This window comes from Anas platyrhynchos, chromosome 26 (genome assembly GCF_047663525.1).
Source record: "Anas platyrhynchos isolate ZD024472 breed Pekin duck chromosome 26, IASCAAS_PekinDuck_T2T, whole genome shotgun sequence".
In the NCBI taxonomy this organism is placed as follows: domain Eukaryota; kingdom Metazoa; phylum Chordata; class Aves; order Anseriformes; family Anatidae; genus Anas; species Anas platyrhynchos.
The window spans coordinates 1,066,587-1,080,656 of record NC_092612.1 but is presented as its reverse complement, the minus strand read 5'-3'; the positions used below and the strand labels follow the sequence as shown (position 1 = coordinate 1,080,656).

Here is a 14,070-nt window from a genome sequence, read left to right as displayed (position 1 = left end):
GCTGACACGAAATAACTCCGGATCTGAGAGCCACCACTTGTCCCCTCTGTTCTCCTAGCGAGTGCTTGCCTCCATTTATTTCACCTTCAGCCTGAAAAGGTTTATCTGAGGAACTTATCTGACTTTGATATGTGTTTTCTTTCTCCCTAGGCGCCTCTGGCCCAGCCAGAATCCCCCACAGCCTCTGCAGGAGATGACGCTCGATCAGCTGCGGAGTCAGGGGAGTCCGACAAGGAGTCGGTCTGCAGCAGTTCGGCAAGCAACGGTGGCAGCAGGGGTTGCAAGGACAAAGAGAAACCAAAGAAAGACCGAGAAAAGGACAAGGAAAAGGATAAAAAACGAGCAGACTCGGTTGCTAACAAGCTGGGCAGCTTTGGCAAGACTTTGGGAAGTAAGCTAAAAAAGAACATGGGAGGGTTGATGCACAGCAAAAGTATGAAGGGAGGCGTGAGCAACGGGCAGGGAGATACCTTGGAGAAGAAAAAGAAGGGATCCTTGAAGTCAAGGAAAGGAAGCAAAGAGGAATCTTCCCAAGGAGACTTGTCGGCTCCCGTGGAGAAAACCTGCCCGGGGAAAGCAGCCCCCGAAAAGCCCTCGGACCCCTACAAGTACAGCAACGACGTGAGGCTGAGCCTCAGCATCCTCCGGGCTGCCATGCAGGGAGAGCGCAAGTTCATCTTCGCCGGCCACCTCAAGACCAGCAACAGGCTCCAGTACCAGGAGGAGATGATCCAGCAGTACCTGCTGGACGCCGAGGAGCGCTTTTTGGCCGAGCAGAAGCAAAAGGAGGCAGAGAAGAAGGCGCTGGCGAGCGCTGCCCCCGCCAAGAGGCTGGAGCCGGAGCTGAACGCCCACAAGGGCGAGGAGGTGATGCTCAGCCCCGCGTACCCCCAGCCTCCTCCTGCTTACGCCATCCAGACCCCGGATTTGGCCCTCGGCGCGAAGATGGCAGCTTTTCCCTCCAGCTACTCGGGCGTCTTCACCTTCCCCCGGCCCTCGGTGGCCAGCAGCACCGAAGGATCTCACCCCCCCGGCTTCCCCGACGGCCGGCGCCAGGTCGCGGGGGGGCCCTGCAGCAGCCTCCCCCCTTACGCCACCCTCCCCAGGCACTGCGGCCAGCCCCGGCCGAGCCCCCACTCCTCCAGCCCATCCCACGCCGGGCGATTTTCCCCCACGGACACGGATTCTCAGCCCGGTTTCCCGGCGGCGGAGCGCGAGGGACCTGGCGGTTCGGCCCCGCACAGCAACGGCTGCCGGGAGCACGCGGAGCAGGACGGCTCGCAGAAAGGAGCGGACAAAAGCAGGGGCCGGGCTCTTTATAACGTCCAGCAGACCAAATGCAAGCAGCCCAACTGCAGCTTCTACGGGCACCCAGAAACCGGCAACTTCTGCTCCTGCTGCTACAGGGAGGAGCTGAAGCGCAAGGAGCGGGAGGCTCTGGTGCACAGGTTCTGAGCGCTCTGTGCCCGCGCTGCTCTTCGGACCCGTGGCACATGGGGGGCTGCAATAACGCCCGGAGTTCCCCCCCTCCCCTCCCCACGCTCCTCTCCCTGTCCGTGGAAGGAGGGAGGCGGTGGGCGCCTGGCCGGGCTGAGGAGCACGATGCCCTCCTCCCCACGGCCTCGCCACGAGCACGGGCGCCTTGGACGGGCTCTGGTTAGCCAGGGGGGGCTCAGGTTAGCCAGGGGGGGCTCGGGTTAGCCAGGGGGGCTCGGTAGCCAGCCGGGCTGGGGTTAGCCAGCCGCTGTGGAGGGCGAGCTGAGGTCGGAGCACGAGGCGCAGGGGGCTCCTCGCCGCCCATCCAGACCAAAGCTTCGGGGGCAGCGAGCGCCCCACGGGTCCTCCGGCCGGGCTCCACCCTCACTTCTCGTAGCGCTTCTCCCGAATCGAGCGAAAAATGCCCCAGCAATTTCAGTTAGAAAGTCTCAGACCTTTGAATCGAGAGGTTTTAATTTCTTTTTTTTTTTTTTTTAACACCGTTTTTATTTTACGTGATGTTTTCTGGTACTGAGAGGAGCTTAGTCGGAAGAGGACGTTATTTTATTTTATTTTATTTCGTTTTTGTTTTCGGTTTGAACTCGTCTGAGCCCAGCGGACGTCTCCCAGCACCCCGCAGCAGCGGGCTCGGGGCGCTGCCCTTCCGAGGGGCTCGGCTCTTTTGTTTTTAAACCTTACTTTCAAATTCTTCTTGGGGTGGGAGGGGGACGGGGTGGTCACAGCGCTGAGTGGCTTTGAGTTTTCCTGCAGAAGTGCTGTGCGGAACCGTTACCGGTACAGTCCAAGCGACTTAGAATCGACGGAGAAACGAGGTCAGTGTCTCCACCCAGCAATAACCGACGGCGTGGAGAAGCAGGGAGGACAAAGAGCGCCCCGAGGCACCGGGAGGTAAATCTGCACCGGGCTGCCCTTAGCTTACAGCTGTGCGTGGCCACACACACACGATAACTCTTTCTACTTGAGCAAGCTACTTCCATACTACCTCTGTTCTGCTGAATAGAATTAACTCGGCTCCATTTTGCTGAGCCACGTTAACTGACCTTAGGCTGAGTAATATTAAAGATATTTTTGATAATAGGGCTAAAGAGTGAAATGTAAGAATAACGAACCCGTTCCTGCGTTCCTCCCACACTCGCTGTGGTCCATCCACTACGTCCCCTCCTCCCCGGCCGAGCCCCGCGGCGCGGCACGAGCGCTGCCCCGAGCTCCCCGTTTTTCGGGGCGGGTGTAACTTTAGCACTGCAATGTTTGCACAGATCTTTTTTTGTAACTGTAGATCCCGAACTGGACTCGATCCTCGTTCCAGTCCTGTATAGAGCAAAAAGTTCAGCATTTGACCGCGTGGAAATAAAACGTGAATTACGCTGATGAGTCAAAGCTTTACAACATTCCCTCGTTTTTTGGTTTTTGTTTTTTTTTTTTTTTCAAAAGGCACCAAACTATGCAATCCCTTCCCGCGCTGATCCCCCCCCGCCCGCCACAGGGAGAAGGGAAAAGAGAAAGGGGCAGAGAGGGTGAAAGTGTACTTAACACTGGGGACTCACCTGAAGCCTTATTCTCACAAATACACTAAGGCTTTCTTCTAACGTACAAGTTTTAAAGGTTTAATGTACGTCTAAAAAAACCCAACCCAGCCCCAAAATAAGGCTTTTCCTGTCGGAGATGGCTGCTTTTGGCTTTAAGATAAGCCTTGCCCGGCTGCCAAAGGGGCACTGAAGTGAAGTCGATGCAGGTGGGGTTTTCTTTAGGGTCCCTTTTCCCAGCAGCGTGGGGCCGTGGGGCTGGCATACAGTCGGGGAGGTGTTCAGGGTGAATGTTTCGGGCGTGCTCTGATCCTGGAGTGATGCAAGGAGGCGAATTTCTCCCTGGGGTTGGCTTCAGGTGCGTTGGATTCACTGCAGGGGCGAGAGCGCACGCGGTCGGTTCCGTGCTGGTGGCTCTCCCCCCGGTCACCCCGCATCAATCCGTTGGTGTAACCCAAATATCAAACCCAAGTCGTGTTTTTTTTTTTTTTAAAATGAAACAAAACCCAACTTGGTGTGCGGGGATCGCTTTCTGCCTCTTCTTTTTCCTGTGCCCCAGAGCAGCAGAATCCTTTGGGGGCTGCCGAGAGCGCGAGGAGCGGGGCCGCTCCGTGCCCCCCACCCAAAACCCCAGGCAGGGGAGGAAAGAAGGCACAAATCGCTGCTCCAACAGCTCGCTGCCCCTCTCCTGCTGTTTTGGGGAGAATTGTCCCCATTTCGGCCAACCCCAACCCACCTGAGGGGGCCGTGCGGAGCAGCTGGTGTCAGCCAGCTGCCGGAGTTCCTCCTCCTGAGGGTTTTTGGGGGAGAAAAGGGGATTTTGGATGAGTGCTTTGTGCCCACTGCTGATGCCATGGCCCTGCCGGTGAGGTTTGGCCGCGGATCCCCGACGGCCGCAGCCCCGGGACCCTGGGGGTGGAGGTGAGGGGCGAAGTTCCCCCCAAATTAATTCCCCAATTCCCCATTTTGGGGTCGGTTTTGAAGCCCAGCCCCGTGGCTTGTGCTCAATCTGCCGTTTTTATCGCCGTCACTACAGTTAGTAGCTTTTTTAAAGTCAAAACGGGGGAAAAAAACACAACTTCAGGCAAAATTAGGTTTCCAATGAAAAGAGTAAAATAGCAAAGAGTATTTTTTCTACGAAGTGCAGAATCTCAGCTGTTCCCCGAGCATCCCTGAGCCCAAACCTTCCTGCCTTACTCACCGAATCGAGGGAATCGGCCGCGTTTCTTCAGTACTGCTAAGGATTTTTTCAGGTCATTTTTGTTTCCTTTATGGTGAAACTAATGATTGATTTTTTTTTTTCTATGGGACTATTAAAGACAACTTATATTTATTGGAAGACATTTACCAACCACCCGTTCCTTTCCGTAACCACGCTAAAGCCCCTGCCCACGCCGTATTTGAGGGTTTTGATGTATTTTAGGGGCTCGATATATTTTTGGTACCTTTTTTTTTTTAAGGGGGGTGGGAGGCACCAAACCACCCGAGGGTTTTTCTCCTGCATCTGCCCCACCGGCGTGCGAAGGAGATGGGGAAGGGGAGGCTGCGACTCGATCCCAAGGTCTCGAAACAAGTGCCCTTAGCGGTGTAACGGGAAGAAACTTTGCTGCCATCGGGACCTGGGGGGTTCTGCGCAGCCTGGCCCTCCTGCAGTAAAGATCCACGACCCTTTTGGGCCGTTTTTGTTTTGTTTTAGCCCCAGCTCCCATCCTGCAGCCTGGGTTTTGGCCCCATCTCGGCCGTCTCGCCCAGGCTCCCCAAACGAGCTCCGTAACATCCCCCAGGGAGGTGTTGGGGGGGGATGCTCCGGTCTTCACCCATCGCACAAGAGGTGACCTGAATTAATTCTGCAACCGTTTATCTGCAAAATCCTTTTTTTTTTTTTTTTTTTAAATTAATATCGGGTTGGCGATTTCTACTCCTTGTTCGAGCACTGCTGTACTGAGCACTAGATGGCGCGTTGTAATCGGGCTGTTCACGGCACCCTTCATTTATGCTACCCTAGATTCACTGACAATAAACGACGTTCGACTAATTACCACCGCCGGCGGCCGTGCCTCCTTCCTTCACCTCGGGACGAGCGTCGCCCCCACTCCAGGCCCTTCCACCACATCCCCCCCCCAAATGTTTTTTGGGGACATGTTGGGTTTCTTGGCTTTTCCCATCCATACGGGGAGTTCGGGGAGAATTTCTTCTCTTTGGGTGCTCCCTGGGGGGCTGCTTTTAAAGGGCCCCCCCCCAGCTGCTGCTCCAGCCCTGGTCACGTCCCTCGTTCCCCTTCTGGAGGGGCCTTCCCCCGGTGTTTTGGGGCAGTCAGGCGAAGGATTTAAAACCCACCCGAGGCTTAGCATGGCGTGGTGATAAAATCCAGCTCCTTGCCAACGCCGGCTGCTTCGGTGGGTTCCGAAATTAGGAAAACCCACGGAGCTGCAGCCGGCTCCATCCAGCCCCGGGGCCGTGCACGCCTGCACCCTCTTCCTCCCCGTGGCGCTATTTTGGGGGTGAAACGGGGTTTCTGGGTGCAGGTTTGGGTTCAGAAGGCATCAGCGGGGCGAAGAGCAAAGGTCTGGGTGCAGCAGCTGGATTGATCCCCGCGTGGACTCGCAGGACTTTGGCCAACGCTCGGAGGCTTCGCCCCGGCTCTGGGTGCAGCACCCCTGGATTTTAACCGTGGGGCGTTACGGGGGCGCCCCAGGCTGGGTGGGACGGCTCCGCTCCCTCCTGTGGGGCAGAAAAAAATGCCAATTATTGCAGTTATTGCTCCATCCACCTGCCCCCACGCTGCAGCCAGGCCTGGCTGGGAGCCCGAGGAAGGATTCTGCTGATGGCCCCCAGCCCCATGCCTCCCTTTCGGGGACGTCCCGGGGGTGTCCTGGTGCCATCGAGCTCCCCACATTTTGGAGCTGCTTCTAAACCCCAAAGCAGGCTGCTCCCAAACTTTGTGCCCTTAATAATGCAAATTGGGGGGTGTTTGGGGTGTTTGCTGGCTGGGGGATGCGGGGTGAGGTTTTGGGGCCGGTTGGAAACGTGCCGTGGTGCTCCCGGGCGCTGAGAGCCCCTGTGGGGTCAGGGGAGCTCAGAGCAGGTTCCTGCGGGGTTTCTTTGCCTCCCCCCAGCCCCTAGAGCAGTGGGATTTTTTTTTATTCTTGCCCTTGGCACTTTCCTTTCCTCCCAGGGCCGTGCTCAGCGCCACGTCGGTGCCGGCTCGCCAATTTTCCTGCAGCTTTCGGGGCAGCCCCACGGCCCGGGCTGACCCCGAGCTGGCGCAGAGGCTGCCCCAGCGCCGATCCCTGGCCTTGGAGCCGATTCCTGGCCCCAAGCCCCGCAGGAAATTCTTCTCATCCGCAAGGTGCTGGAGCTGGGGACCCATCCAAGCCCCCCCCCCCGGGGGCCCTGGGGCTGTGCTGCCGGGTGATTTTCCTACAGGTGGAAAATTGGGGTGCACGACGCTGAGGCTCCCCCAAAAAGCTGGAGGCAAAAAGGGCCCCAAATAGGATTTTAGTGCTCCCACGCCTTCCCAAGGTTTAGCCGGTGCCAGTTCTTGGATCTTGGCCACCCCAATCCTGCCCTGGCCAGAGGGGCTGAGCCAGCGGGGTTGGCTTTTGGGGTCCCCGGGGGTTCCACCTGCTGCCGGGAGCGGGGTCAGGACCCCCGGAGCCCCCCAGAGCCCCCCGAGGGGGGCCCACGCGGTGCCGCTTGGCACGGCCCGGCCAGCGGCGGCTTTTCCGGGGTTGGGAGGGGATGGCGATGCCTCAGCGATGAGTCACGGAGCGCCTCGATCCTCCCCGGCACCGCCGCTTGGCCTCCGTGGGGAGCCCACGGGAGCCTCGGGGTGCCCCCGGGGGAAGGTGCGGGGACGGGACGGGGGCACCCGAATGGGACCGGGTGAATCCCGGCTGTGCACGAGTCCCCTGTGGGGTTTGGGGAGCTGAGTGCCCTTCCTCCGGCTCCTTATGGGGTGTGGGGAGCTGAGCATCCCCTGCTGCAGCCCTTATAGGGTTTAGGGAGCTGCGTGTCCTCCCCCCAGCACCGTGAGCCCCCTGTGGGGTGCCAGGAGCTGGGCACCCCCCTCTGGCACCAGTGATGCCTTTTGGGGTGCTGGGAGCTGCAGGTCCCCCCCGCACGTCCCCAGTACCTGGCGTCCCTTCTCCAGTGCATCCCCCCAGCACCAGGCATCCAGGGAGCCGCGTGCCCCCCCCCAAGCACCAGGCATCACTTTTGGGGTGCCAGGAGCTGTGTGTCCCCTGCGCCCCCAGCACCCCGCATCCCTTTGGGGGTTCAGGGAGCCGTCACCCCCCCATGCCCCCCAGCACCCCACATCCCTTTGGGGGTGCCAGGACCTTGCTCGGAGCCCCCCCCATGCCCACGGGGGGGCTCCCCCTGCCCTCCCCACCCCATTCATTGAACACCTTCCCCCCCCCCTTCCAATACCGCGGGGGGAAACTGAGGCTGGCGGCGAGCCCCGCGCTGCCGCCGCCGCCTCCGCTCCGCCCTGGCCTCCCGCTGCCAGGAGCCGGCCTCGCTCGGGGAGCGGAGGCCGCGGGATGCCGGGGGGGCCGCGGGCGGCCGAAACGGGGCGGTTGCTGCCTCCTCGGGTTCCCCGCTCTCCTTCCCGGCCCTTTCCCGTCCCGCCCGGGCGGGCAAAGTCCTCCGCCATGAACGGGGAGAGGGGAGGCAGCCGCTCGGCCTTCCCCGGCCTCCCAGGTAGGAGCCTCCACCGCCGAGCCTCCGCCGGCCGCGGGCAGGTGGCCGGATGCCGGGGGCCTCCGCGGTGCCGGAGCCTTGGGGTCGCCAAGGGGGGCACGGGGGGGAGGCCGGGGACACGGGGACCGATGGCAAGGGGGGTGTTAGGGGGGGTCACCTACAGCCTGCAGAGACCCCCCCTGGGTGTGGGGGGTGTGGTGGGGGGCATGGGGGGGGCACCACCCCCGTGAGCCCCCTCCTCGCCGGAGGCCAACCGGCCCCGTCCCGCAGGGGAGGTGGTGCTGGAGGAGGCTGCGGGCGTGCGGCTGCGGTGCCGTGAAGGGGACGGCTCCGTGCCGGGCACCTTGGTCTGCACCAACCTCCGCGTCGCCTTCCTGGCCGCCCCCGGGCACGGCGTGCAGGTGGGGACCCCCCCGTGACCCCCCCCAAAAAGACCCCTGAGAGCTCAGCCCGGCTGCATCCCCTCCACCCCGACCCCGACCTCGCTGCCTCCTGGTCCCAAACGCTCCCGGTCCTGACCCTCTGCTGGTTGCAGCCCCGTCCCCAGCCAGCCCCAACGCGGCCGTGTCCCGATCCCGTCTCGGCTGCATCCCAGCCCCGGCCCCAGCACATCCTGACCCCGTCCTGCTTCGATCCCAGTGGAATCCTGGCCCCATCCCGACCCCAAACCCAGCCCCATCCCGACCCCAATCCCAAACCCATCCTGACCCCAAACCCAGCCCCATCCCAACCCCAATCCCAGCCCCATCCTGACCCCAGCCCCATCCTGACCCCACACTGATCCCATCCCGGCTGCACCCCTGCTTCACCCCATCCCCATCCCGGCCATGTTCCCGACCCCATCCCCGTCCCCCCCCCCCCTCCTTGGACACAGAACCACGATCCCCATTCCCCCCCCCACCCGGGGAACTCCTCGCTGCAGGACCGAGGGGGGGGCACAGGGGCTGCCGCGGGTCACGGCACCGGCTGGACAGAGGCCGTGGGGTCCCAGCTGCAGCCCCGCTGCCTTTTTGGGGTACGGGGGTGGCTCCCCAAATCCCCAAATCCCCAAATCCCCTGCAGCCTCCCGGCTCCGTCGCCCCGCTGCAGAGCGAGCACAACGTGGCCCTGCCTTGCATCCGCAAGCTGGTGGCAGGTAAAGGACCGGGAGGGGGGAAACAGCACCCAAATGGGACAAATGGGGTTGGGGGGGGGGGCTCGGTGGGCCCTGACGGCCGCCCCCATCCCGCCGCAGGCAGCAGCTTCACCAAGGCCAAGGTGCTGACGGCCGCCTCCACCCTCAAGTTCATCCCCGAGGAGCTGCTGATTTTCTGCCGGGATTTCCGCCTGCTGCGCTTCCACTTCCACGAGAACGGGCTGGCACCCCAGGCGTACCGGGTGAGCTGGGGGGGGGCGACCCCGGGTTTAATTTTAAGGGGTGGGGGGCTCACGCGCCGTCCCCGTCCCCTCGCTCCTCTCTGCAGTTGGCCAACGCCATCGCCAAGGCGCGGGAGACGGCCACGTGGCCATGGGACAGCGGGGACAGCAGCTCCTGGGCAGAAACCAAGCCGGAGGAGGAGGAGGAGGATGAAGAAGAGGAGGAGGAGGAGGAGGGTGATGATGAGGAAGGCTCGGCCCCCACCCTGCTCTTCGAGAGCCTCCCCGACTGGGAGAAGGAGCTGAAGCGCCAGGGCGCTGCGGGCTGGAGGGTGAGCGCCATCAACGAGCGCTTCGACATGGCCCCCAGGTAGGGCTCCAAGGGGCTGCCGGTCCCCACCCCGCTTTTTGGGGGTGGGGGGCACCCACCCCACACCCCCCCCGCCCCCCAATTTGCCCACAGCCTGCCCCGCTACCTGTGGGTGCCCAGCGGGCTCCTGGACCACGACCTGAAGCGGACGTTCGCCCACTTCGAGGAGCGCCGCGTGCCCGTGAGTGCCGGGGCGGGAGGGAGGAATTGGGGTGCTGCCGAGGGAGGGGTGACCTGGGGGGTGTCCCCCTGTCCCCCCCCCCGTCCCCGTCTCGCCCGCAGCGGCTGTGCTGGCACCACCCGGGCGGCAGCGACCTGCTGAGATCCGCCGGCTTCCACGCGGCTTCGGAGCCGGGCAGCGAGGACGTGAGGTGAGCCCCCCCTGACCTTGGCGAGGATTTTGGGGCCGGGTTGTGAAGTTTCGGGGATGCTTCCCAGCCCGAGGAGAGGACGGGGAGGGGGTAAATTTTCCGTGTCCCCCCCCCTCACCCAGGTGCCTGGAGGCGCTGCTGCGTGCTGGCCACGGGCCGTGCGTGCTGGCCGACACCGCCGAGCTGCCCACCCTGGCCGACATCCAACTCGCCCACCTCAAGCTGTGGGCGCTCTGCCTGCACGGTGAGAGGGGGACGGGGACATTGGGGGGTTCCCCAAAGCTCATTCTGGGGTTTTGGGGCATGGGGGGGGACACCCCAAGGCTCCACGCTCTGCCCTGACCCCCCCCTCCTTTTGCCCGCACGGCGCAGGCGCGGCGCCCGAGGAGAAGTGGCTGTCGGCGCTGGAGGCGACGCGCTGGCTGGACCACGTGCGGTGAGCTTGGGGCAATTTTGGGGTGTGGGGGAAAACCCGACCCTAAAAATTCTCCCCCCCCCCCCCCGTTTGGCCCCCCACCCCGTTTCGGGGTCCCCCCATCACCCCCAGCAGCCGCAGGGCGACGAGGTGCCACGGCGGAGGGGTGGATACCCCAATCCCACGGTTTGGAGGGGGGGGTAGAGACCCCCCAGGCAGGTGGGGGCAATATTTTGGGGTGCCCTGACCCCCCCCTGCACCCCTCTTCACCCCAGCGCCTGCTTGAGGAAAGCCGTGGAGGTGGCATCGCTGCTGGCGGGGCGCCGCTGCTGCGTCCTCCTGCAAGGTAGAACCGGGCGGCGCGGTGAGACGGATCGGGGGGGGGGCACCCCAAAAAAAAAACCCAAAACCACCACCCCCTTAATTTTTCACCATTCCAGAACCTTCCGACCGCGACCTCAACTGCCTGCTGGCCTCCCTGGTGCAGCTCCTGGCCGACCCCCACGCCCGGACCCTCCCCGGTTTCCAGAGCCTGGTGCAGCGCGAGTGGGTCGCCGCCGGCCACCCCTTTCCCCGCCGCCTCGGGCTGCGGCGCGGCAACCCCCGGGAGGAGGTGGGCGACCCCAAAAAAAACCTTAAATCCATCTGAAATCCCCCAAATGAGATGGGGGGGTGACGGGTTGGTTGGGACCCCCCCAGGCGCCGGTGTTCCCGTTGTTCCTGGACTGCACGTGGCAGTTGGTGCGCCAGTTCCCGGCGGCTTTCGGCTTCACCGAGGCGTTCCTGCTGGCCCTACACGACGGCGCCTTCCAGCCCTACTGCGGCACCTTCCTCTTCACCTGCCAGCGCCAACGGGGCCGCGGCGGCCCGGTGAGCGGGGTCAGGGGCTCGGCGACCCCCCCGAAACCCCTCCATAAGGTTTAGGGGGGCTGGGAATCCTCCTCGCCCCCCCAAAGCGGCCGCATCCAGCTCGCGGTTGGCGCCGTGCCTCGGTTTCCCCATCCGTGCCCTAAATTCACCCCCCCTTTCCCCAAATTTTTTTGGGGTTCACCCCGTTATTTCTCCCCTCCCCGCAGCAGCAGCCCCGCGGCCAGACCTACACGCCGGTGAACGGCTGCTGGGACCCCCCCGCAGGCAGCCGCCTGCCCCCAGTTTGGGACTGGGCGCTGCGCTACAGCCCCCAGCAGCGGGCGAGATTTCGGAACCCGGCGGGGGGGGGCGGCACCCTGAGCCCCCAAAACACCGGGGACCCCGAAACCACGGCCACGGTGAGCTGGGGGGGGTCTGGGGGGGGAGTGCTCAAGGCTCCCCCCTGCATTTTTTTCCCCATTTTCCCTAACCCCCATTTTTCCACCCCCTTTTTACCCTAACCCCCTTTTTTCCCCCCATTTTCCCCAACCACCAACTTTTCCACCCCTTTTTCCCCTAACCCCTCGTTTTTTCCCCCATTTCCCAGCCCCCCGATTCCTGGCCAGGCGGGGGGGCCGGGGAGGTGTTGGCGTTGGCCAAGGGCTCGCTGTGCCCCCAGCCCCTCCCGTGGCGCAGCGGCCGCCCCCCCCCCCGGTTGCTGCGCTGGGCCCCCTCCCTGGAGAGCCTCAGCGAACGGGGGGGGGGCTCTGGGGGCAGCCCCATCCCCGAGCCCCCCCGGGGGCTGCTCCTGCCCTGCGCCGCGGGACCCTCGGTGCGGCTCTGGCGTCGCTGCTACCTGCGGGGCCTGCCCGAAAGTCAGGTGGGGGGGGGGGGAAATGGGGTTGGGGGGGGAAAAAGGGGGTTTAGGGGGGGAAAAGGGGATCTGGGGGGGGGGAAGAAGGGGGATGGGGGGGGAAAAGGGGGCTATGAGGGGGAAAAAGGGGGGCTGGAGGGGGGCTGGGGGGGGAAAGGGGTCTGGGGGGGGAAAAAGGGGGCTATGGGGGGGGAAAAGGGGGCTGGGGGGGGTCTGGAGGGGGGAAAAAAGGGGCTGGGGGGGGGAAAGGTGGGGAAAAAGGGGGCTGGGGGGGAAAAGGGGGCTATGGGGGGGAAAAAGGGTCTGGGGGAGGTCGGGGGGGGGAAAGAGGGGGATGGGGGGAAAAGGGGTTTGGGGGGAGAAAAGGGGGCTATGGAGGGGGTCGGGGGGGGGAAAGGGGTCTGGGGGGGTCTGGAGGGGGGAAAAAAGGGGCTGGGGGGGCAAAAAGGGGGCTGGGGAGGGGAAAAAAGGGGCTGGGGGGGGAAAAAGGGGGATAGAGGGGGTCTGGGGGGGGGGGGGAAAGGGGGCTGGGGGGGAAAAAGGGGGCTGGGGGGGTCCGGGGGGTGCTGGGGGGAGAAGTGGGGGGAAAGTGAGTCATGGGGGGGGAAACTGGGTCACAGGGGGGAAAATTGGGTTATGGGGGGGGGAACTGAGTTATGGGAGGGGGGGAATTGGGTCCCTAGAGGGGAACCTGAGTCCCGGGGGGGCTGCACAATGCTGGGGCCCCCAGGTGGGTGCCCCCCCAAGGGTCTCCCTGTCTCGGATCAGATTCCTGCCCCCCCCCCAACCTGTGCAGGACGGGGTTTTGGGGTCCCACCCTGCCCCCCGTGTCCGTCTGTCTGTCCTAACGGGTGCCCCCCCCCGTCCCCCCCCCACAGCACGGCCGCTTCGCCCCCTCCCCGGCCGGGCTGGCGGAGGAGCTGACGCTGCTCCAGGACCGCCTCAGCGCCTGGCAAGCCCAGGGACCCCGCACCAGGGCCGCCGGCAGCCCCCTGGCACCGTCGCGATAAGTCGCGACAGCGGCGGGACAGAGCCGGCCCCTCACGGGGGGGTGACCCCAAGGCTCCCCTATGGGTTTTTTTTGGGGGGAACAGCCCCCAAAGCGCCTTGTGGCCTCTCTACTGCTGCCTCCCTGCTCCTTGCCGGGGCTCCTGGGGCTTTTTGGGGCTGGGGACAGCTTTTTGGGGCTGTTTTGCAGCGTTTTGGGGCCAGCGCTTGCTTTTTGGGGCCGTCGCAGGCTTTTTGGGGCCAGCGTTTGCTTTTTGGGGCTAACGCAGGCTTTTTGGGGCCAGTTCCTGCCACGCTGCTCCCCGGCTGCTCTGGAAGAGGCTGAGCACCCCAGGGGTGCCGCGGGCACCCCGGCACAGCCGATTTCCCCTTTTTTTGCCTTAAAATCCTTGCTACCTCCACGTGCCTCGGGGCTGGGCTAACCACCCCGGGGCCTGCGCCTCCAGCCCCGCCGCGGGGTCGCTTTGCTCCCAGAGGGGCCGAGCTTTGCTGGGGGCCCAGCGCCACGCCCCTGTCGGCGACACACTGTCGCGATATGGGAGGGGCAGGGACCCCAGGGCTTGGCTGGGCTGCCGGGGCTGTGAAGAGGAAAAGGGGGCTCTGAGCGCCGGCAGCCCCCGGCCGTGCACTTTTATCGAGGTTTGTGTCGGGATCTCGCCCGCACGCGGCGGTTTGCACTTTTTATCGCGATTTATGTCGGGGAGCTCAATAAAGCGGCTCTGCGGGCACTGCGGCGTGGCTCTGAGTGAACGACCCGGGCTGGGGGCTCTGGGCTGGGGTGGGGGTGCCCAGTCCCAGCCGCGCTGCCGGCCGCGGGGCCGATATCGCCGCCTATCGCGGCGGGGCTATCGCGACATAACAGGCCCGGCCCCAACATGGCGCCGACGCCATTTCCGGCCGGCCGCGAGGGGGCGGGGCTAGCGCCTGGCGCTGACGTCACGGCGCGAGGCGCTGCGTAGCGTTACGTAGCTTACGTTACGCAAGTTACGTTCCATAGATTGCCTTGTGCTGCGTTACGCATGTTACGCAGCGTTGCCCTACGTAGTTTACGTTACATGGGTTACCTTTTGTTGCATTACGTAGATTACGTTACATGCGTTCCG

At 63.9% G+C, this 14,070-nt stretch overlaps 2 protein-coding genes across 4 annotated transcripts in view; both read left to right on the top strand.

Annotated features, from left to right (window-relative positions):
- Window positions 1-5,062, top strand: part of OTUD7B (OTU deubiquitinase 7B) — a 33,488-nt gene extending 28,426 nt beyond the window's left edge. For both annotated transcript variants that reach the window (XM_027444479.3, XM_072027882.1), the window contains exon 12: window positions 151-5,062. In XM_027444479.3, the coding sequence (XP_027300280.2) occupies window positions 151-1,455 (1,305 nt within the window). In that variant the 3' untranslated portion in view covers window positions 1,456-5,062. The remainder of the gene's footprint in view (window positions 1-150) is intronic.
- Window positions 5,063-7,485: 2,423 nt separating this feature from the next.
- MTMR11 (myotubularin related protein 11) lies at window positions 7,486-13,695 on the top strand. 2 transcript variants are annotated; one of them, XM_038167942.2, is made up of 15 exons: window positions 7,486-7,724; window positions 7,995-8,125; window positions 8,787-8,859; window positions 8,959-9,101; window positions 9,188-9,450; window positions 9,544-9,631; window positions 9,733-9,821; window positions 9,944-10,065; window positions 10,194-10,257; window positions 10,512-10,582; window positions 10,677-10,849; window positions 10,936-11,106; window positions 11,316-11,504; window positions 11,693-11,965; window positions 12,838-13,695. In XM_038167942.2, exons 1-15 carry the CDS (start codon window positions 7,565-7,567, stop codon window positions 12,967-12,969), a joined length of 2,142 nt encoding a protein of 713 aa, XP_038023870.2. In that variant the 5' UTR covers window positions 7,486-7,564; the 3' UTR covers window positions 12,970-13,695. The 2 variants fall into 2 exon arrangements, with proteins under 2 accessions (XP_038023870.2, XP_027300305.3); XM_027444504.3 differs by having other exon boundaries at window positions 7,487-7,724; window positions 11,313-11,504.
- The last annotated feature ends 375 nt before the right edge of the window (window positions 13,696-14,070 follow it).

Coding starts and splice junctions, on each gene's coding strand:
- MTMR11 (XM_027444504.3), top strand. CDS start 7,565: ATGCCGGGGGGGCCGCGGGCGGCCGAAACGGGGCGGTTGCTGCCTCCT. Junction 8,126..8,786: donor CCCCCGGGCACGGCGTGCAG/GTGGGGACCCCC, acceptor AATCCCCTGCAG/CCTCCCGGCTCCGTCGCCCC. Junction 10,258..10,511: donor CGCTGGCTGGACCACGTGCG/GTGAGCTTGGGG, acceptor TCTTCACCCCAG/CGCCTGCTTGAGGAAAGCCG.